Source organism: Amaranthus tricolor, chromosome 16, assembly GCF_026212465.1.
Source record: "Amaranthus tricolor cultivar Red isolate AtriRed21 chromosome 16, ASM2621246v1, whole genome shotgun sequence".
Lineage (NCBI taxonomy): Eukaryota > Viridiplantae > Streptophyta > Magnoliopsida > Caryophyllales > Amaranthaceae > Amaranthus > Amaranthus tricolor.
Window position 1 is genome coordinate 19255772 of NC_080062.1, and position 23861 is coordinate 19279632.

General features: G+C 32.2%; 1 protein-coding gene across 7 annotated transcripts; it reads right to left on the reverse strand.

The window, feature by feature from the left end:
- Window positions 1-1848: 1848 nt before the first annotated feature.
- On the reverse strand, window positions 1849-22252 carry LOC130802036 (uncharacterized). Of its 7 annotated transcripts, none has more exons than XM_057665949.1 (10): window positions 22023-22252; window positions 20442-20493; window positions 17123-17196; window positions 16357-16458; window positions 15989-16126; window positions 15473-15524; window positions 14811-14884; window positions 5433-5522; window positions 4983-5032; window positions 1849-2131 (listed from the first exon to the last, which is right to left on the reverse strand). In XM_057665949.1, exons 1-10 carry the CDS (start codon window positions 22154-22156, stop codon window positions 2088-2090), a joined length of 810 nt encoding a protein of 269 aa, XP_057521932.1. In that variant the 5' UTR covers window positions 22157-22252; the 3' UTR covers window positions 1849-2087. The 7 variants fall into 7 exon arrangements, with proteins under 7 accessions (XP_057521932.1, XP_057521934.1, XP_057521931.1 ...); XM_057665951.1 differs by having other exon boundaries at window positions 1849-2126; window positions 15989-16129; XM_057665948.1 differs by having other exon boundaries at window positions 15989-16129.
- Window positions 22253-23861: the final 1609 nt, after the last annotated feature.

Below are 23861 nucleotides of genomic sequence, written 5' to 3' on the forward strand. Positions count from 1 at the left end.
GTGCTATGTGGATCTTATTCTTATGCCAACTCTTTTTCCGGCTTAGATTTTGGCCATGTGTGACTCAGTTGTGATTGTAATCGGATCACTCGCCACTGCTCAACAAATAAAATAGATATCATTATTATTGTTTGATGAAAGCAGAGATTAGAGAGAATTTGTAAGAGTGAAAAGAAAAGTACTCCCTTCGTTGTTTTTTAAAATGTTTTTATTTGTTACTGTGCAGTGTTTTGTTTATTGTTTTAGTAAAAAATTTTGCTGATTATATCAAAATGTTTTTACAAAAATAACCTTATCATCCTTATTTTAATATGATAATAATGATTATGGTCCCCATATATTTTCTACGAACTTCATTTTAGTAATTTTATATTACTTATGATCTTTACATATTTCCCACTAAATTTATAAAAATATTTGTTATTAGTTGTAGCCTTTATATATTTTCCAATTTCCACTAACTTTTTATTAATATGTTTTTGATATTTATGTTTTCCACCTTTCCCCCATCAAATTTATTATTCAAATAAATAATATATTCAATATCTAAAAAATTCTATCTTTTTTAATTTCCGTGAACGTTCTTTGTGAGAACTTCTTTATAGTATGGAGGGAGAAATCAAAAATTTGTATTTGTTGTATTATAATAAAATTGTTTGGGACTAAAGTAAAATATTAATTAGGCTTTATTATAGAATTAAGAAAGTTCAACTTTGTCAAGTTCAAGTCAAAGATAATTTATGAGATAGATGGGCCAAAGTGATTCGATATATGTTTCATCATTTATCAATTCCTTAACAACTTCAGTTTGTTTTACTATTACTACAAAGTCATCTATTATAAATATTTAAAAGAATCATAATAAAGTAAGTTTTCCAAATTTTATTTAAATAACTCTACTTTCATATTCACATTGAACATTTGTCTAATTTAAGCTCCTGAAGAGCTTTCTTGGGTGTTGCCTCCGGAGTCTAGAGTAGTGAACTTTAATCGTGACGTAGATTTATTTCAAAATCTTTAACCCCCTTCAACTATGTCCAAGCAACTTCAACACCAAAGATTTGGACATGGCTTGAATTTGATAACCCTATACTTTGGATGTGTGGACACTTCTACTCTGACATACAAGAGACATTACTCTTCTCCCACGTAATAAAATTCTTACTAAGTTTCACTGAAACAGTTTGTCACCACCGTTTGTGGGGGAGCATTAACACCTTACACTAAACTCGAATTAAAAGTCATGGGTTCAAAAAGAAACACTCAAGCTTGTAATCATAAATCGAGACCTCACATGTTTAAAGCAAACAACTTTGACTACGGCCATAATCTCAATCCTCTAATTTTTGATCTTAATTCCAACAGATCCTGCCACCCACCAAGACCTTTAAGAATGCAACAACCATTCAAAAAATGTACAAATATATCACATTGGAGTGATATATCTTGTTAAAAGGATGACACATGTTTTAAAGTGAAAACTGCCATTGAAAAAATATCACCCTAAAGCCAAAATATATTACCTTTTTCATATTTTAAACGTAACAAATCTTTTCAACATTGGAAAACACAAAAGATCAAGTAAAAATGACTATTAACTCAGTACTACCGATATAAACGGGCTAAATGGTAACATATCGCATCGACAGTGACATATTTTTGTTAAAAGGATGACACTTGTTTTTTAGTCAAAGCTGACATTGGAAAAATATTAGCCTTAAGCTAAACATGTCACCCCTATTTCACACTAGAAAAATAATTACTATTTAACATACCTTTGAGATTGGTGTACCTTAAAATAATCTGACTTTAATTTTCACCTAACTCTTTTCTCCCTTAAGCCTACTCTTAAAAAAACTTACTTTTCATGTACATATCTTGAGACTTAATAATATAACAATAGTTTGGATACAAATTTTTGGAATATGTAATTATGTACATAACTGTCAATTACACAAACTGAATCAAGAAGCAAACTATTGGCATTTTGTGCCACTAGCACGATCCATCACCCCACACATAAATGTCACTTGAACACATCCTCAATCACTTGAGATACTATGAATATGGAACTGTATAGAAAATATTTAGCTTGGTTCACCCTGATGTGGTCTCATACCTGCTTTCTGCCCTGCCACAAACGCAAAATTAGGCGTTGCTTGCTAATTGAAGTCAAAAGGATGAACAGAGTTACCTATCATCAAAAAATGAAAGATCCACATAATTTTCGAAGTTAGCAAAACAAGGAAAGCAGAATAGCACAAATTTCGAACTAAAATAACTTTTGTCCATCCTTATTTTAATATTTTTATTAATGCTAATGGTCCACATATATATTTAATTAACTTCATTTTAATATTTTTATATTGTTTATGACATCCACATGTTTACCACTGATTTTATAAAAATATTTTTAAATAGTTATGATACCATATTTTTTCACTAACTTTCTTTTAATAGAAGTATTATTTTTAATGTCTATAGTCCCCACTTTTCCTCTATCAAAATTTATTATTTAATAAATAATATTTCCACCATCTAAAAATTTTATTTTTTCTTTTTCACTAATTTTCTTTAATATTTTTTAATGTTTATGGTTCTCACTTTTCCTCCCTCAAATTTATTATTCAATAAAAAAACAAATTCACCTTCTAAAAGTATCTAATTTTCTTAATTCAGGTGAATATTCCTTATAGGAGATTTTTTAAGGAACGGAGCGCGTATAACAGTATAATCAGATTTTTCTTTTTTCTTTTTTTTTTCTGTTTTCTGGGAAACAGAAAGTGTGCAGTATAAAGAAACAGAGTGAAAAGTGTGTCAAATATAAGAACATACAAAGCTGCACTACCATACAATTCTAGTGTTGCTGATCAACTGGAATTAATGAACAGAAGATCACAAATGGTGTTTCTGAACCCTCATCCTATACGTCGGAGTCCTAAGCCTTGCCAGTGTCCATATGCATTGGCCTTTTGGTAGCAAGAAGTTCATGTACAAACGTAATGATATTACGAACCATTGCTGATATAGTCATAAGGTTTCTAAGTATCTTAATGTTTTCGGATCATATCCACAAGAAACACTTCAATGTTGATTTATCATACTCATGGAGATGAAGGAACATAAAAACATTCCACCACAGCTCTTTGAACTATTTCGTGTTTTAAGTCTAAAACATGGGAAGAAACAAGTGGAATTGGTTGAAAATGTTTCGATCAACATTCTTGGTCGAGATTTGCATGCGGAAAAGACTGAATTTTTGGGCATTAGAACCTCGGAGAGATTGTTCCGAGACTGTTGCCCAATTCGATCGAGATTACAGGTCGTGGAAAATAATACTTTGGACGAGTTGAGTCTCGTGCGAGACTCTTGGTAGCTTCAATGAAATTGAAGAGTCTCGGTCGAGACTGTGGGCCGCTGCACCTTTCTACACGATTTAATTCGACGACTGTGTTTTTAATTAGTTTCTTAACACCCTAATTATTCTTTGTAAAGGTGGTTTACTATATAAACACCTCCAATACATAGGTTTAGGATTAGGAGGAGAGGAATAAATCTAGAGGCCACAAAATTGAGAATTTTCGGGAGCTGGATAAAACTCTTTGTCATCTAGTATTTTAATCTAGTGTGTGGGGGCTTGCACCACTCAAGTACTAGAGATTTCGCATGCGATGTCATTATTCCATAATATCTTCGCAACTGAAGCATTTTCCATAATATCTTCGCAACTGAAGCATATGCGCGCATTATAAGGCACAAGGCACTAAATGCGCGCAAGCACGCACGACTTGATCAGATTCTCAATCCGTGCTTATTATGCATGGATTCAATCGCCTACTTTTCGTAGGCATATCAATCCTAATTAGTTTAGAATAACTTTTACTGTAAATAAGGCCAATGACCATCATTTGTAAATAATCCTTGATCAAAGAATAATATACTCGTTTTTTAAGTTTTCTCCCTCTACAACATGTTCAAAGTTTTCTTTCCTTAGCTAAGAAGATTGGTTTTATTGTATAAAATTGTGAGTTGGATTTGGGATTTGGCACAACATTATTGAATAGTATTGCAATATTTAATTATAGGAAAATAATAGACTCTACAGGTAAAATCTTACAGCATAAGCTGATTGTTATTAGTAATATTACCCCACTTAATGCAGCATTGGGATTAAATCTTATATGGTTGTTTTGAATGTTCTAGTGTTAGGAGTTATTAGTGTGTGGTTGCAACTTATAACTACTATCTAAGAAACAATAGAAATCATAATTGTTTTAATTCCAATCTAAGTTACTAAACAATTATGTAAAGAAATATTACAATGCTCTAATGATAAATCAATGAAACCCGCGAAATTCTTTACCAAGTGTCTTCATCTATTGTTTACAACTTTTTTTATTATTTTGTTTTGGTCTCTATTATCTTTTTTCATCTTTATTTTTAGCTATTTGTACGTATTGTATTTACTCTATTTGTAAGTTGCAGGTTTCTCTCTTTAAAGACCTTTCTCAAGTCCAGGAACACTTTGACCGCACTCTTCTCTGTTGGTATGAACTGTCGTCGTTTTTCCCCCCCCAGACCCTGACCATAGTTTTCTATGAGCGGGATACACTGGGTATGATGATGATGATGGTCTCTATTATCTTCTATGTACCTCATCTTATTGTTATATTCCCTCCTATTCATCTTAAGTCTTTCATTTCCTTATTTGGTCAAGTCACCTTAAATGTCTCATTTATATTTTGGGTGTGTTAATTTTACCAATTTACCCCTACTAAACTTAACCTTTTTATACTTTTACACTCACTAACCCCACTTTTTCCCTATTAAAATTTAAAAATAATATTTTTTTTCTTTCACATGTGGTCCGATTTGACCACCTAAAAAATAGTGAAAAGTCAAATGGGACACTTTGTATGAATAGGAGGGAATATAATTTAATAAATATAAAATTTCCTTTTCCATATGGATATGATCCTTACCTTCATGGCTGATTCTTGGCATATACGGGGTAGCCGACCGCCTAGGCCCCCTAAAAATAAGGACCTCAAATATTAAATGGTGTTATGTATGTCCAGTTTTGATCAACACTTTTTCAGTAATTTTTTTGGGAACTTTTTATATATATGATTGAAGTAATTTTAAAATACAATAATACATTTTGTCTTGCAAATTTTTTTCCTAAAATGGAATATTTTTATCAGTTGATACAATGAAGAGACCCATTTTAAAAAATATCGTAAAAATAAAATAGGACCTTTAAAATCTTTACTCCGCCCCTGTTTACTTTCCATTTCTGTTTGAAGGAAATAGTTTATTTACTTTTGACAATTGATGACGCCGTACAAGTTCTATTACACTCTTTCAAGTTCAAATGGGCACAACAATCAGATTTATAAATAGGTATAAAATGAAAATTGAACTATACTTGCCTTTGACGCTTGTTCAAAAGTACGAGGTACATGGGATCATGAGGAGAGAGTGAAAAAAGCTGGCGCGCAACGTATGCACAAGTCGCAATGCTGAAAAGGATAGAGAACATTAGTTGTTTCTAACTATTCTAGAGCACTGCTTCACATAAGTTAAGTAATGACATAGCAGTATCACTAAAAATCCCAAAAGAAAGCCAACATATGCGAACTATATCAACTGTTTCCGATATCGGATTTGAAGGGGCTGCTTAGTAGTAAAAATAAAAATAATAATAACCTGTATATTAAGAATAATAACAAGACTTAAATAAAACATTAAAATTGTTTATATAAATATCATACTCTTATTTAACGTGAATACTATAGTAGCCAGTGGTTACTCTCTTGTTATCAACTATTAAAATTAAATTCTATTGATAAATTAATTTTTTTAGAAATAAATTTAGGATTTTTATTAATATAAATTTAATTAATCAATTAGGAGTAGTATTTAGGTCAACTATAGTACAAAATATAGATTAATGTTGTGATCATTTCTTTACAACTTCTCTCCATTTTTTAAGTCTTGTCAACTCTAAATAATATACTCTCTCAAATTCAATTTACTTGTCTCATTTGTTTTTTTACACTATTAATCAATCATACTTAATTTATATTTTACTAGTACAAAAAACTCGTGTGATGCATGAAATTATTAGTATAAAAGTATATATATATATATATATATATATATATATATATATGGGGTAGAGATCCAATAAGAAAGGGTGCGAAAATAGGAAGGATAGGAAGAAATAGCTACCGTTGATTAATTAAGATCTAACGGTTTAAAAAAAGTTGTCATAGCAAACGATCTATTAACACATGATTATGAAGAAAGCATCACATATTAATTTAGAAAACATCACAATTTATTTTTTGTTCTGAACCGCGTACAAGATGGACCATTAATTTAAGATCTGACGGATGAAATTATTTCCTATCCTTTTATTTTTAAATCCCTTCCTATTAGATCATATATATATATATATATATATATATATATATATATATATATATATATATATATATATATATATATATATACTAGTGCAGAAACCCGTGCAATAATGCACGGATGTTTTAGAATTTTATTTATAAATAAATATAACATAATAAAAAAAGTTTTCAATTGTATGTAGAATTATTAAATATATAATAATTTGCATGGTAATTGATGTCTAAGAAGTAAGAAGTACATATGATTGTTTATTGGAATCTCACCAACTGTATATAATATATTTAACTAAATTATTTTGACAAATTTCTAATTTTGAAGAGACAATTATTTAATTTCATTGATTTGTAGAATTTTAAAAATCACTAAAATCTTGCATATATAATTTCAATTTCCTTACATGTGTAATCAATTTCGAAGTAAATTATATTATTAATTTATTAGATTGTTTGTGATATTCCAAAAATTAAGTGTATATATACTTCATTAATTGATCAATTTAAAAGTCAGTGTATTAGTAGTTGAAATCGTGTTAAAAATAATTTAACTATGTCTTATTTATTGCTAACTATATGTGTAATCAATTTCGAAGTAAATTATATTATACTTGATGATGATACTCACCATGATATGTTAGATGAGGAGTAAGCAGTAGTTTGTTAGTATTCTGTTATGCAATAACAGAACAATATACTTTGTACTAAGCTACTTGTAACTACATATAAAAACTCTTTAAGCATGCAATATATTCTGGCATATACAGGATAACTATATCAACAGAATTTCTTCTTTCTCTCTTTCTCTATTCTCTCTTAAGATCAAAAAAACCCTTCACAGTAATTCTTCTCATGGGATCAAAGCGGGAGTTCAAAGATCTTCAAATCTTTCGATTATTACAGTGAAATTAATTATAATAACTTCGAATTTCTGCAGATTTCTACAAGAAATCGTGAGAGTTTGAGCAATTTTTCTTTGATAATATCATAGAATTGAATAAATCAATCTATTGTTTCTTTCGTTTATACAGATTTCTTTTTCTTTTGCTTGAACATGGCGACAAATTCGTCAATTGCAGTAACCTCTGATCCAACTTCACCTTATTACATCAATCCATTTGAGAATACTACCTTGCTTATTATTTCTGAAAAATTTTCTGGTGAAGCTTATGGAGAATGGAAGAGAAGTATGATCATTGCACTTGCAACGAAGAATAAATTAGGGTTCATTGATGGAAGCTTGCCGAAACCCACTGAAGATGATCCAAATTGTAGTGCATGAAAAAGATGTGATGCTATAATCATTTCTTACATTTTGAGATCCTTGGAAAGTTCGATTGCTAGGAGTGTTTTGTTTTTAACTTCTTCTCAAGAAATATGGAAGGATTTTGAGTAGAGGTTTTCTCAGACCTCAGGACCTAGTTATACACTTTGCAGCAATCTTTAACAGATTTGAAACAAGGTCAAGAAACTTCTATTAATGAGTTTTTCACTCAGATGAAGGCTATTTGGGATCAAATCAATCAGATAAATCCATTGCCTTCTTGTACAAGTGCTGGTTGTACCTGTAATCAAACTTTCATGAAACAACAGCAAGAAGAAAGGCGGGTACGGTTGCTTATGAAGCTGGATAATAAGTTTACTGCTGTAAGAACTAATATCTTGATGATGCAGCCTTTGCCGACCATTTCTATGGCATATAAACTGCTCATACAAGAAGAAAAACAGAGGCAAGCAAGCTTGATTGATGAAGAATCAAGTAATAGAGCTATGGTGTTTGCTGCAGATTATAAAAGGAACTACAAGAATCATTATCACGGTTCTAGAATCTTTTCAGTCATCTAATGGAAACAGATTGGTGATAGCAGGGAAGAGACCTTACTGTGAGCATTGTAGAATTCCTGGACATACAATTGAAAAGTGTTTTAAGCTCCATGGATATCCTTCCACTTTTGCTAAAGGAAAAGTCAAGAAGGTTACAGCAGTAGCTCAAATGGAAGAAAGAAATGAGGAGATAGCAGAACATGTTACTCATATCTCTTCAGATCAGTTCAGCAGTATTCTTAAGGCTCTACAGATTCAGGGATCAGATAAATCTCAAGTACATGTGGCAGGTACATGTCTCTTATCTTGTTCAAATCAAAATTGGATTGTTGACAGTGGTGCTACAGACCATATTTGTTCAAGTTTAGATTTGTTTGAGAATTATAAAGTGTTTGATAAAAGTCCAAACACAATTACTATTGCTGATGGTAAGCATGTGACAGTTGAACATATTGGAACTGTGCTCTTTGATAATGGCATAGAATTGCAGAATGTTTTGCATGTGCTTGGGTTGAAGTTCAATTTGATCTCTACTCATAGATTATGTAGAGATTTAAATTGTGAGATAGTATTTACTCATGATAAATGCATAATCCAGGGACCAACTTTGAGTCAGTCAGTGGTGCTTGGTAAATTGGTGTCTGGGTTATATGCTATTGATGACAGAACTATGATAAAGTCAGAGAAGATACAGACTTAGGAGGTTGCAGCAGCTAAAGTTGGTAAAATTGCTGAAGATGCAAAACTTTAGCACCTTAGAATGGGACATATGCCTTTCAATAAGTTGCATCTAGTTAATTCTGTTTTTGACAATAAAGTAGGAAGTCAGGTGATTTGTCAAGTTTGTCATAAGGCTAGGCAGACGAGAAAACATTTTCCTGTAAGTTTGTCTAAAGCTGAGAAATGTTTTGAATTACTTCATGTAGATACATGGGGCCCATATAAGAATAAGACTCATGATGCCTTTAACTATTTTCTTACCATTGTAGATGATTTCTCAAGAAATACATGGACATTTCTTATGAGGAATAAAACTGATGCTGTGAATATTATTTCTGATTTTCTTGTTTTCATTAAGACTCAATACAGCAGTCTAGTGCTATGTATAAGGAGTGATAATGCCAAAGAGCTATGTGAAGGCGATATTTTGCTTGTTTATAGAAAGTATGGGATTAAACATCAGAAATCTTGTCCTGATACTCCACAGCAAAATGGAGTCGTGGAAAGGAAGCACAGACATTTATTAGAGACTGCAAGGGCATTATATTTTCAGTCTAGAGTTCCTATAAAGTTTTGGGGTGGGTGCTTGTTGACTGCTACTCATGTAATCAACAGAATGCCATTTGAGTTCAGTGAATTTTGCTTCTCCATATGAGTTGTTGAATGGAAAGAAACCAGATCTGAGTCACTTGAAGGTTTTTGGTTGTTTGTGTTATGTATCAACTTTGAAAACTGGTAGAACAAAATTTGATGAGAGGTCTTCACCTTGTGTTCTATTGGGTTATCCACCAAATCAGAAAGCCTTTAAGGTGTATGATTTAGAGACAAAAAGAATGATTGTTTCTAGAGATGTAATTTTTTATAAGAAACATTTACCCTTTCACTATGAAACACAAGACAACACCACAAAATATCCAATTTTTCTTCCCATAAACACATCCTTAAACCTAAACATGAACTACCCAATACCAGAACCATTTCAAGAATTTTCTGATACTCTGATTGCAGAACATGATAACATTGTTATTTCTGCAGAACTTGGTTCCTCCAATTCCTCAAACACTTTAGCTCCACAAAATATACCCAACTCTGTTTCTCAACCAAGACAATCAGACAGGCCAAAGAAAAGACCTGCATATTTGGATAAGTATGTGTGTGCAGCAAATTTTTTGCATAATCATTGGTGTAATATTGTACAATTTGATGTCCTCCCTTCTCCAATGAAAGTGCTGATAAACAAGGTCTCAGAAATTTCAGAACCCTCTAGCTACTTAAAAGCCTCTCAAGATGCAGGGTGGATAGCAGCCATGAAAAAGGAGTTAGATGCATTGGTTGCTAATGATATATGGAAATTGGTGCCTTTACCAAAAAGAAAGAAACCAATTGGCTGTAAGTGGGTTTACAAGGTGAAGCTTAACGCAGATGGAAGCATTGAGAGGTTAAAAGCAAGGCTGGTTGCTCAAGGATTTACACAAAAATACGGAATTGATTAACTTGAAACTTTTTCACCGGTGGTTAAAATAGCAACTGTGAGGTGTTTATTGGCTTTTGCAGCAAGCAAGAAATGGAATTTGTATCAATTGGACATTAATAATGCATTTCTGCATGGAGAACTTACAGAAGAAGTTTATATGAGAGTTCCTCAAGGAGTTAACAATCCAAGCAATTATGTCTGCAAGCTTAACAAGTCTTTGTATGGACTTAAATAAGCTTCACGGCAGTGGTATGCAAAGTTAAATTCTGAACTGCAGCATATGGGTTATAAACAGTCTAAAAATGACTATTCCTTGTTCATCAAAGATGTTGTTGATGATATCACAGTAGCAGTAATATATTTTGATGATATAATAGTGAGAGGTTCAAATGAAGCAGAAATTTTATTGTTCAAGGACCATTTACACTCTGTGTTCAGTATCAAAGACTTGGGAACACTAAACTATTTCTTGGGGATAGAAATCTGTAAATTGCAGAATGGTATTGTGATGACACAAAAGAAATTCACAAAGGAGTTGCTTCTTGATTGTAATATGGATGTATCAAAAGCGGCTAAAACTCCTCTACCTGCAAATGTGAAGCTTATGATTGATGATGGAGAATTGTAAGCAAATCCTGCACATTATAGGAAGATAGTAGGGAAGTTGAACTTCTTGAGTCACACAAGACCATACCTGTCTTTTTCAATACAGACTCTGAGTCAATTCATGCATCAGCCCAGAGTGCATCATGTACAGGCCTTGCATCATGTGTTGAGATATGTTTCATACACCTTGGGTCAAGGAATTCTTCTATATGCTACAAATCACTTGACTCTGACAGCATATTCAGACTCAAATTGGGCAGCATGCCCCAATACTAGAAGATCAGTAACAGGATATGTCTTGTTATTGGGAAAATCTCTAGTGTCTTGGAAATCTAAGAAGCAATCAACTCTTTCCAAGAGCTCAAGTGAAGCTGAATATCGAGCAATGGCTTCAGCATCTTCAGAGACAACTTGGTTGGTCAGACTTCTTACAGAATTGGGTGTGACAAATTTGCAACCAGTGACCTTGTATTGTGATAATCAAAGTGCTATTCATATTGGTAAAAATCTTGTGTTTCACGAACGTACCAAACACATAGAAATTGATTGTCACTTCACTCGTGACAAAGTTCTTAAAGGATTAATTCAGTTGACATATACTCCTTCAGCAGAACAGCTTGCAGACATCATGACCAAAGCTCTGGGGTCATTACAGCATAACAAGCTGAAGTCCAAGCTAGGTATATATCCAGATACAATCCCCAGCTTGAGGGGGATGATGATGATACTCACCATGATATGTTAGATGAGGAGTCAGCAGTAGTTTGTTAGTATTTTGTTATGCAATAACAGAACAATATACTTTGTACTAAGCTACTTGTAACTACATATAAAAACTCTTTTTGTAAGCATGCAATATATTCTAGCATATACAGAAAAACTATATCAACAGAATTTCTTCTTTCTCTCTTTCTCTATTCTCTCTCAGGATCAAAAAAACCCTTCACTGTAATTCTTCTCATTACTTGATTAGATTGTTTGTAGAGGTGTTCATTCGGGTGATCGGGTCGGTTTTGGATGGGTGTCATTCGGTTCAGTTGTATTTCGGATCGGTTATTTTTCGGATGCGTGTTACGGCGGGTCACACTCGAGTCAGGTTGGTTAGTCACGGTTCAGTTGAAGATCCGTTATTTGAGCTATCGGGTTAGCATCGGTTCGGTGTCGGTTGAAGTTCGTGTTGAGTAGTCAATCGGTTTCGACCTGTCATCGGTTAATAATTGGTTCGATCGGGTTCGGGTATTATTTTCTAGTAGGATTCGGCTACGAATTACTAATTACTATAGATCGAGTCAATATCAAATTAAGTTGTTAGACATTATTTAATTAATGATAAGATTCCCCTTAGTTAAGGAAAAAAAATTAAAATGCAAATCAATTAGTGATTATTACTTTGTTACTTTTACTAGTTTAACTGTAAATTAAAATTAAAGTTTTATCATTTTTCATCTAATTTGAATAAAAATAGTTAAATAAACATTGACCATTGATTATTAACTCTAAATATATGAAACCATTTATGTATAAAACTCAATTTGTTAAAATTTCTATTACTTTATTAGATTAACTAATAAGATGATTGAATATGAGTCGATCATATCTTTATGTTAAAAATTGGTTTAGATTTATAGCATTTCGATTAAAAATTCGCTCGGGTTAAGTCGATTTTAGCTGGATCAAGTTCGGTTTTGAGCATGATTCGGGTCGGGTATGACTCGGATTGGTCACTATTAGGTTCGGATAATCTCGATTAACGGTTATATGTCAGTTATAAAAATCGGTCGTAGTTCAGGTTTGATTTTAGATTTTCGTAAATCGGTTCGGGTGTAACTTCGATTTCAGATAATGTCGGTTTGATAAACCTAAAAAAGAAATATATTTTCGGATCGGTTAACTTTCGGTTTCGATTCGAATTTTCGGGTTGGGTCACATTTGAACAGCTCTAATTGTTTGTGATATTCCAAAAATTTAAGTGTATATATATTTCAGTGATTGACCAATTTAAAAGTCATGTATTTGTAGCTGAAATTGTGTTAAAAAATAATTTAATTATGTCTTATTTATTACTAATTTAATACCTAATAATATTTAAATATTTATCAAAATAAATAATAGACATCTACTTAAAGTTCCATCAAAAGTTTATTTTAACAATTATAAGATGGTATACTAAAATATTACAACTTAAATATTTACTAAAATACATAATAGATATCTTAATTTTAGCAATTTAATCAAAAGTTAATTTTAACAGTTACAAGGAATTTACCAACTTGATAATGTTATGCCATGCAATTAAATAAAATCGTATAAAATCATGACATTTGGCAAAGCTTTAAAAATATGTCATTTGTCATTTTATAGTTCTTTTGATAGTATTTATATGATTATATGATATGATTTGTTTCTGGTCCGAAAAATTGTGCAGTAACAATCATTTAATACATAAAATTTAAATAATTTCTAAAAATTAAACATCTATTTTAAAGTTCTATCAAAAGTTAAATTTAACAATTATAAGATATAACTTAAATATTTACTAAAATAAATAATAGATATCTTAATTTTAACAGTTCAATCAAAAGTTAAACTAAAATTACAAGGAATTACCAAATCGATAATTTTACGCCCTGTAATTAAATAAAATCTTATAAAATCATGGCATCTGGCAAAGTTCTAAAGATATGCCATTTGTCATTTATAGTTCTTTTAATAGTATTTATATATTATATTATATGATTTACTAGTATAAACCCGTGTACTGCATGGTGTTTTTTGGTATGGAATTATATTTAAATGTAAATTTAAGATAAAGATGTAATTATATATATTTTTTATATCCCTAATTCCTTTTTTAATTATATTTTTATTGATCAGGTATTAATTACTTAAATATATATTAGTGTGTTCTTTATTAAATGCAGTAAAACGTAAAATAATAATGTCATTTAATATATCAGTATAACAAAATTTAATATAATCATAAATTAAATTTAACTAAAAAAACACTTACTAAATAGTTAAATGAAAAACTAATAAAAAGTTTTTTCAAATTAAATGTCAAATTTTTTAATTTTAAAAAAGTGTTTTCAAATTACATTTATGTTTGATAAAAATATTGTCTAGTTAATTTAAGAAATGTTTTCTAAGAAAAAAATATATAGTTGATTAGGCATATGTTTCAAAAATATTTAAAATAAGAGCAAATAATAGAAGAAGATTTTCTGATCGTATTATTTTTAATGAATTTATTTTTAAGATAAAATTAAGCCTTGGATACAATTGTTATATATAAGGATTTTATTTAGTAATAGTACAATCTAACATTTTTTTAAATATATATTTTTTGTAGATTAGATTCGAAAGTATTGTTGCCACGACAAATTGATTTAACCAATAAGATTGCCGCATTTGGCAAATGGCTGTTAGACTACCATTTGTCATTTAGCTGCAAAATTATTAAATAGTATGATATGATTTATTTCATTGCTATTTTAGTAATCGAATTAGGTTAGGCCACTCCTTGTTTGTTCTTAGAATTTATGATTTAGTCGTAGACTCGTAGAACAATTTCACTCCCTCAAAATTATATTCTCTTTAACCCAAAACGTAAACGCCCTACTTCTAATATTCTAACCTACCTACCTTCCTTAATTTTGTTAGCTGCTATAACTAGCAGCAACTTGAAAAGCAAGGAGATACAGAATACAACATTAAGACAGGTTTAATAGGAACAAGGAAACAAATAGCTTAACAGGTTTTACCTTCCAAAACATATTAGCAAAACTTTCCAGATGACTGCGGTAAACCAACTAGATTCCTTGTAGCTGACCCAAACCTGCAATCACATAAATCAAAGGTTAAATATCCTGAATACAAAATTAGAAAATCTAAGTTAATCACGGTTATTTGTAAATCACATAAAAAGACAAGAAAAATTAATAAAATAATCAAAATAAAAAAAGAAAAAAAAAATTTAAGTCATAAACCAATACATACTTGCCACCTACAAGTGATTTACCGTTATTTACCTAGTAAATCTCAATACAAAATACCACTGATAGATGAGATAAGTTTCAATTAAAACACATGAAAATATTAACAAGGATATCAACAGAAGCCATTGATGCTTTTAAGACCAATTCTCATGGAGCTACAAGATGCATTGCCTTGATTCAAACACGAAGCACATATGTAAATTTACATCGACAATCAAAGTGGTAGATCGCCATTTTTCCCTAAACTCTTAGCAGAAATCTAATAATTTAAACAAAGGTAAATCAGTCCCCAAATTCATCAGGTAGGCTCTAGTACAATATCATACAAATACGACAAACAAATCAAAAATATGCCATAAGCAAATAAAAAAAAGGAAGTCACAGTAATGAAATTCACAGAGAAAGAAATAATAAACAGTTCAATATACCGATAGAGCTGAAACATTGATGTAGAAATCAATTAGTGTAGCTACCATCCACCTGCATGTTGTTTATGTATCGAGTTTAGGATACTAAGACAGTTCACTAAACGAAATTGATGCATGTATCAGTGAACTTTCTTTGAAAAAACACCAAGAATGCCTAATTTAACATCTAAGCTTAATGCAAATGTGCAAACGCTGCTTTCATAACTTCACTTTTAGAATTGCTTCTGGTAACTATGAAGGAAAAGATAAAAGAAAGCTGAAATTAACACTACATTGAAATCAGAATCAAATTAAGTCACTCATTTCATAATTTTGAAAACTTCTTTCTTGTATAATATCAGAGATAAAGAAATGACCATTTATTCCTAATATAGCTTATCTTAAGTGATATCTCGTAACAGATCTCTGTGATTTATTCTGTTTAATTGTACCACTTGACATCGGATTAAAAATATACATCTGAGTTCACTAATAACATCCTTTTGAAAAAATATTTGGCATAAATTAAAAGCTTACGGCGTTAAAACCTCCTTATTGAATGGTGAACCATAAACTATGATAGTGTAAAGCAAGGTTCCAAGCATAAGACAACCCAGAGCAATGAAGAAAATTTTTGCTGTGACGAGTTGACAGAAGCTCCAGCTCACATCCTTCCTACTGAGTTAGCAAAACCATAGACACAAAGTTAATTGCCAGTTATTGCCCAGTAATGAATGTCAATATTCAATTCAGTAGCAGCTGCTTCGAAGTGCAAATCCTGCAAGGGAATCAGAAACTTTCCCCAGGGCTACGGTTACTTACATACTAGTCTCTACAGGATCAAAACATTAGAAAAAACTGCAACGGAAGGAAGAAATATGAACTGGTATAAAGAGTCAACTCACTTATCCTGGTGATGCAATAGAAGATGATGCATAGGATCATGTGTTGATTCTTCAGCTGAAAACTTGAATAGTTGAACGACAATGTATGTGCAAGTTGTAATACTGAAATTGAAAATTCACGAGCATATTATTTCTTATTGTTCAAAGCTAACATGAAAAAACACATCGGAGAAAAAGAGAAATAAACAAATAAATAAATAAATATATTTCTCTCTATGTATATAAATATAAAGGATGGCGTGAAAATCAATTAAAGTTGTGAAAACAAAAAACCGGAGGCACATATTCAACCTTTCAGGTACATATTTCAGTGGCATTTTCATGGGGTACATATTGTCAGTGACATTTTCGTTTTCAGTATTAGATCCATACTTCAAGCAATTTATATTTTCATTTCTATACTAGATGCACATTGTCAGTGGCAAGTTGTGAAAACAAAAAACCAGAGGTACGCATTGAGAAGGTTTTCTACCTAAATTCTTGGATGTTATATTTTTTGTTTCACCATTCACACACAGACCATTTATTTCCATGACACCACTTGATACATCATTTCAAACGATTTCCTTACAAAAACAAAAAAATAGTAAAGGAGAACCGGACTGAGCAGTTGAAGACTAAAGTAACAAACATTAAAATAGATCCACACTTCAACTTGATGGAGGGAGTACAATACTAGAGGAAGTGCAAGTTTGAAACTTATTCAATTTCTTTAGAGATATGTATGTAAGGTTATGTTATTGGAGTTGATCCATAAATAACATACCTCCCAAGACAAACTAGAAGAATCACCCAAAGTATTGCTGCGATCCAACTTGATTCCTTGTAGATGACCCATATCTGATTCAAGGTATGTCAATGATGATTTGAATAAAAAAGTGTTCTTTAGCTTATTCTAAAATTTAACACAGGTAATGTGTTGACAAGGATGTCGGATACACAATGGCAATTTAATTCTCATTCTTGACTTTCATAATTGCTTAAATTATATGAAAATATGGTACGAGTGCTCCAAACACCACACTAATTAGCTATTCTATAATTTGTGTATAAACAGTCAAACAATAGTGATGTATTAGTTGAGCACACTACTGAATCATTGAAGTATATGGCTATTCTATATTGAATGTAAAAACATTACAACTCAGGGTATTGTATGCAAGAAAGCTCAAAACACTGGATAGGTGATAAGATGCATCAAGTCATGAATAAACATGGCAATGAATATTCAGATTGTTATGGTAGCATTTAATTGTTTATTTATTTAATAATTGTCGTAGTGAAAATACTTAACAACCCTTTGACTCACCGTTGACCTTGGCTTTTAGTCAAGGGGCTTTTATGACATCCCGTACAGTCTGCTCAACCGAAGTAAATAACTTCCTTAAATCCTAAAGTAACTACCCACTATTAACCTCTCCACCACTACTGCCCATCACCCCCATGATGTCTTAGTCTCTACCAGAAATAAATTTCCCCTACCATTATAAATAGAGGCAGCCAGCATCCTTTACCCCCCAAAGAAAAAATACCATACCAAAACTCTACCAAGATCTCTATTCATCATCTTCTTCATCAATACGCCAAAATATAAACAACCAATATCTTGATATCTACCTTCTTGCATTCAATTTACTATTGTTCATTCACTGATCTCTCATCTCCGATCTGACTTTAGCGTCGGAGGGGTTTTCCGAAAGATCACCCCGGGCAAGGCTAACGTGTTGTGTTGCAGGACTTCAGGTCACTTCCACGGGAGGGTTACATTTCACTTCCAATTTGTTGACCGTTGACTTTGATAACACTCCCACTTCAGTTATTTCAAGTGTCTCTTGCACTTCCTTGTTTCATTACCGAAACACAGATTATAGCAAAAAAAGTCCTACTTAGCAATCAGTTAAGCAAACATAAAGCAGTTTGCTTCCAAGAATGTTATTCTCTTCATACATCAGAAAAGTTACAACTAAGAACAGTATTTTAGTATTGACATTCCATATCACAAAATGCAAATTTTTCACAACACCAAGAGTGAGATTTCAATAATTAGCTGAGATTTTCAAGAAAATTGATGTCTTAGCTTCCTTTTAAATTAGGTACCTTTTGCTCAATCATAAATGTTACGTTGAGTGTAGTTTAAATATACACACTTCCAGGGCAAAAATACAAAAGAGTAATCAAAGTTGATTCTTATCAGATAATATAGAGAAAATATGTTTCAAATAAACTGTTTCAAGCTATTACTAGTAACATGGGTCAAACTTTATAATAATTGAAAAACCCGAAATTAGATGGCCTCATATGGGTCCCTTATTTCAACAATATAAACAGAATCTATTGAGTAATGTGACCTATAAAGAAGAGTTAGGTTCAACTTCATGTTGACTTTCACAAATTTCGCTTAGCACAATTTCACTTATCAATACTGAAATTAATAAGCATAATTACTTACAAGTACTTACAAAACAATTTCACAGTTTCCATCAATTCCTAGTATACTTTTCGTTTTACAATTCTACCCTCTAGCATCATCACGGCAGTGTAGAATGAAAGGTGCATACAAGTATTCTCATAATGAACATTTAAAAACAGGATTATCAATGAATACAAGCTGTGAAGCATGTCCATGATGATAAGTGTGCTGCATCAACATATTACGGATATCTAAGTAAACTACTTATTGTCTTGAATAATTGCAATTTGCAAGTGACTGATTTGATTAAAGTATTTGAACTATCTTTTGCATTTGTAACTATAATGCTACAATTATCGTATGCTAAATGGTCATTTCCTCCCATTAGAATTCAGGTGCACTAGATTAAACAGAGACATTAGCAATTGACGCAAAACAGCAAAAGATCATTATTTATCCTATAAACTCTGAGCGAGTGATAGTTTTTGAATCCTGCGTTTATTGGATACTTCTCTGATGAAAGGTTGAGAGTTACATAGATAAGCAGGGAAATCTGGACATGTATTCTTATATCAACAACTTTTTAGCAATATAAAAGAAATTTAGAGTTTGTGTTTGTGCAAGACGGACAAAGATCACTAAAGATAGAATAGCATTGTCAAGTCAATACATGGTCCCACAGCTATGGGTTCTTTCTATGATTGTAAAGAAGTTTAACATAGGCATCTACCATCCACACGTCTCCACCGATAAAGCTAAACATGTTGGTCCTAAGGGTGCATTTTTCCTCATTTTAAGATTCTGAAAGAATTGCGGGCAGCTCAAGAATCATTGTGGGATAATGGTGTTGTGGATTGATTTCAGTTGCATAGTGCTAATGTAAGAATTTTGGCTGAAAAGAAGGAAGTTGATGGGGGCTTGGATGGTGGTGCGAGGCAGGTATTGGTTCTTGCAGAGTAATTAGGTCGGATAGAACGGTTACGACGGCTCTTGTTGAAAGTTAGGTGTGAATGCAGCAATAGAGGAGTAATTGGCTATAGCGGATGGTTGGTACTTAATGCAAATTGAAGGGCACTTAGGAGAGAGAAAGTGGCAGTAGAAGAATAGTCTTAATGAAGAGTAGTGCGAGTGGAATAATACCTTGAATGAGAAGGAAATCATCCATATAGATTTTGAATTAATCATACTTATTACTCTTACCAAAATATATAGAAGTTAAGCTAATTAAAAAAAAGGCAACCAAACATAACATAATATGAATCCATGACTCCTTTCCCTTTCACAATCCTGATAACCAAACAACCCTTATCTTTATAACTAAACAGATCTTGGAAGCAATACAAATATATAAACGCAACTCAAAGCCATAATGACTGTAAAGCACCAATGAAATGTTATTTCCGTTGTTTATATGTTCGAGCTGCTTGAAGCAGTTTACATCTACATAAAAATAAAAAGAATCATTTGAAGACGAATTGAATAAATACACCCCTAAATGCCTTCTCCAGTACAGAACTTTTTTTTGCTACAATTTCAGTCTCTATACTGAGTTGAACTTTTAGACGTCAAATAAAAAAAAACCTATAAAATCTCATGTTTACGTCGAATAGTAATGATGTCTCACTTGAGGGCTTATTCCTAATTATAAGGAAGTAATAAGATGTACATATCATACCGCCAAAACTGTGACGTTGATGTAGAAGTCCAGCAAAGTTGTTTTCATCCATCTGCAACACATTAGAAAAACGATCAATGTGTGACTACAAAGACAAGCAGAAAAGGTAGGAGAGAAGAAACTCGCTTTACAGGATCTATGAACAAGAAACCAATAAAGCAAGTTGAAATCAAGTGTATGAGGAATTTCCCGATCCCTTACAAATCTCTCAAGCCACCCAATCTTAGTGAACCAATAACCAAAATGAACAGCTAGCCTATAGTATTATCCCAATGGAAAATAAAAAGCTCCCATCCCCAGTGTGATAAGCAATTTGGAGGTGATTATTTTCGACTCCAGCTATGAGTTTGTCATAACTCATTGCCGCATTCAAGCCCACGTAGGGTAATAGAGTTGGCTAGGTGACTACCAAGTAAAACTTGGTCATATCTACGAGGAGCAATCAAGCTCATCGTTTGGGATTAAGGCATTCGAGAAGAAGGAAATTGTTTCCCTTATCCCTTACTCAGCTACGGATTGTCAAATATCAATATTGTTTCAAGAATTATCGAGAAGAAGGCATTATATATCAAAATTGCTTCAAGAATTATCAAATAGATTATCAAATGGATTAACATAAGTTTTCTCTAAGTAAAGAGAGTCCCAACATTCTGAAGGAGAAAAAGCTACGTTGAAGCATATAGACTAGTAATAGATCCATATTATTTGACTGATTATAACTCCAAGTTTAAACACACTTTTCTTGTTTGGTTTTGGTGATGTTATACTTCTATAGTGAGAAGATTCACTCAATAAAGATGTCTTTGTGAGATTGTAGACGATGTATGCTACTAAGGTCGTTCAATAGATTATTAGGTCGAACTTCAAGTATTGTGTTTCATGTGACGAATTTTAAACTTAGTTTTCATCCAACAAACTATATTGGTGACCTGAACATTAGATAACTTGCTGACGTAACTATATATGTAGCCCCTTTTTGACGTGGATGTACACAAGGGACCCTTTTTCTAACGTAGCTATGCATATAGCATGACAGTACACAGTAGTACATGTAGCAGTCATGTTAGCAAGTCGCATGATGTTTGGATCACCAATTGCCAAAAGGAAAAGCGTGTTGGATGAGAACTAAATTCAAAATTCGTCCCAAACAACTCAATACTTGAAATTTGACATGATAAACAATTATTGACCAAGATTTGACTAGTTACATGCAATTTTTTCCAAAAAAAAAAAAGAAGACATTTAATTTTCCTAAAATGATTACTGGATAGAACTTAGTGAATATAGTCCTTTCATGCACAAATCAACGTGTAAACTCAATAGAATCATAAATTAGCAAAAACCAGATGAAAATTACAGCAACAACATTGAATATCATTAACTGGCATTTGAATTTAGGATTGGATGCACCCAACCTTTACAAAGAAATTTTTACAATTGATTCTTTTGGTAAAACAAGTTAATATAAATAGAGGTGCATATAATTACCGAGTTATTTCCATATAATCTATTAGGAGTATAATCGAAAACTAAAGAAATGTAAGTATGTATAAATATGGTGAGAAAGTAAGAGAAAATTACGGGGTGAGGAGGTCATTCCGGAAAGGAAGTCCATCAATAGAGAGAGTATAGATAAGAGTAGCTACCATCAGAGTCCCTAATGCCATGAAAGTTATTTTCAACGCTGCCAGAGATATCGCCATTTTCAAGCACATTCAGCATTAATTTGAGCTGAGTTTTAAGTATGGAAGGGACATCGGACAGGGGACGGGGATGTATATAGCCTATAGCTAAATTAATACGCATGACGTCTGCGTCATATGAAAGGATGTAAGAGTGCCACGATTCCTTCCTTTAATCCGGACGAACTTTGCAAAATATTAATGTCGAAAAAAGTCTAATTTAAAATTTAGGTTAATGTCAAAAAAGTCAAATTTTAAAATTTAGGTTAATGTGGAAAAAATTCAAAATTTTAAATTAGGTTTATGCAGAAAAAAGTCAAATTAAAAAATTAGGTTATTGTTCTCAAGGGTGTTAAAAAATAATTATGAAGTAATGTAGAGGAATGAATAATTATAGGTAAATAAAAAAAATTTTTATAATATAATTTTTAATTTGTGAAGTAGCGAAACTTATTTATCCACATATGGTCCATGTAGGATGATATTTAAAATCTATATTTTTTATTTTTGTTTAAATGAAATTGTTATCTTAATTAATGGCATGTCAAATTTGTTTAACAAATCGCTATCTGAGACGATTTTGTCTTAATAAAAAAATTTTAAAAATAATAAGTTAAACTGCATCACAGATGATGGTTTGTCCTAGGTTTATTTCCTACTTTTTCGCGCAACGTTTCATTGGGCATCATGTCATTAGGTGAGAATTAAAACTTTGAACTTGTAATTAATTAATAGTTACTAAATAAAGACAGTAGAGGGCTGCACATAAGCCACACGAAGACAAAGTATTTGCGATGCGACTTCAGTGGGGCATAACTGATAGGTGAGCTAGAGGTGACCATAGGTGGAAAAGTTGTTGTATGTACGACCAAGTTCAAATTTTTGAGATCGGTAATTCAGAGTAATGGGGAGAATGACGGAGATGTTACTTATCGTATACTAGCGAGTTAGCTTAAGTGGCGAGCAACAACTAGGATACTTTGTGAAGTTTCCTAGTAGATTAAAAGGTAAAAATTATAGGGTTGCAATTAGGCCGGTTTTGTTGTATGGGATAGAATGTTGGCTCGTAGAGAAGGTTTTTAACAGAGGATGAAAGTTACATAAATGCGTATGTTGAGGTGGATGTGTGGTCACACTATGATAGATAGAATTAGAAACCAGGAGTTTAGGGAGAAGTTCGATGTTGCACCTATCTCTGCAAAGACACTTGAGAACAGATTGAAATGGTTTGGGCATGTGCAGAGAAAGACTTATGATGCCCTAGTGAGAAATATTGAAAGCATCATCGTGGAGGGTAAGAAAAGTCGAGGGAGACCCAGGAGAACTTGGGAGGAAAGATAAAAAGTGACTTACTGTTGGGATGAGTTATCCCACATCGATAAATTGAAAATGGTGTGCACGCTTTATAAGCTATTAGAGACCTTCTTCCCATTGCCATATGGTTTTGGGATGGTAAATATCTCCTTGGCGTATGAAGTGTGTGCACTTGTGTCCTCCCGTTAATATGCTGGGATTCACAATAGGTCCAGCCTAATTTAACATGGTATCCGAGCCAATGGTTCGATCAACAATTTAAAAAAAAAAATGGTAGGTTCGAAAAGAATGGCGTTCCTACCCTAATTGATTACTCCCACATGCGAACTTGACGGGGGTTCGCATGTGAGGGGGGGGGGGTGTTGGGATGAGTTATCCCACATCGATAAATTGAAAATGGTGTGCACGCTTTATAAGCTATTAG

Excerpts from the sequence above, each read along its gene's own strand:
- LOC130802036 (XM_057665948.1), bottom strand. The coding sequence starts at position 22,156 with ATGTGCTTGAAAATGGCGATATCTCTGGCAGCGTTGAAAATAACTTTC. Across the intron at positions 14,885-15,472 it reads TCAATGTTTCAGCTCTATCG|GTTTGGGTCAGCTACAAGGA; the intron begins GTATATTGAACT and ends ATGTGATTGCAG. Across the intron at positions 5,523-14,810 it reads TTGCTAATATGTTTTGGAAG|CATTGCGACTTGTGCATACG; the intron begins GTAAAACCTGTT and ends TATCCTTTTCAG.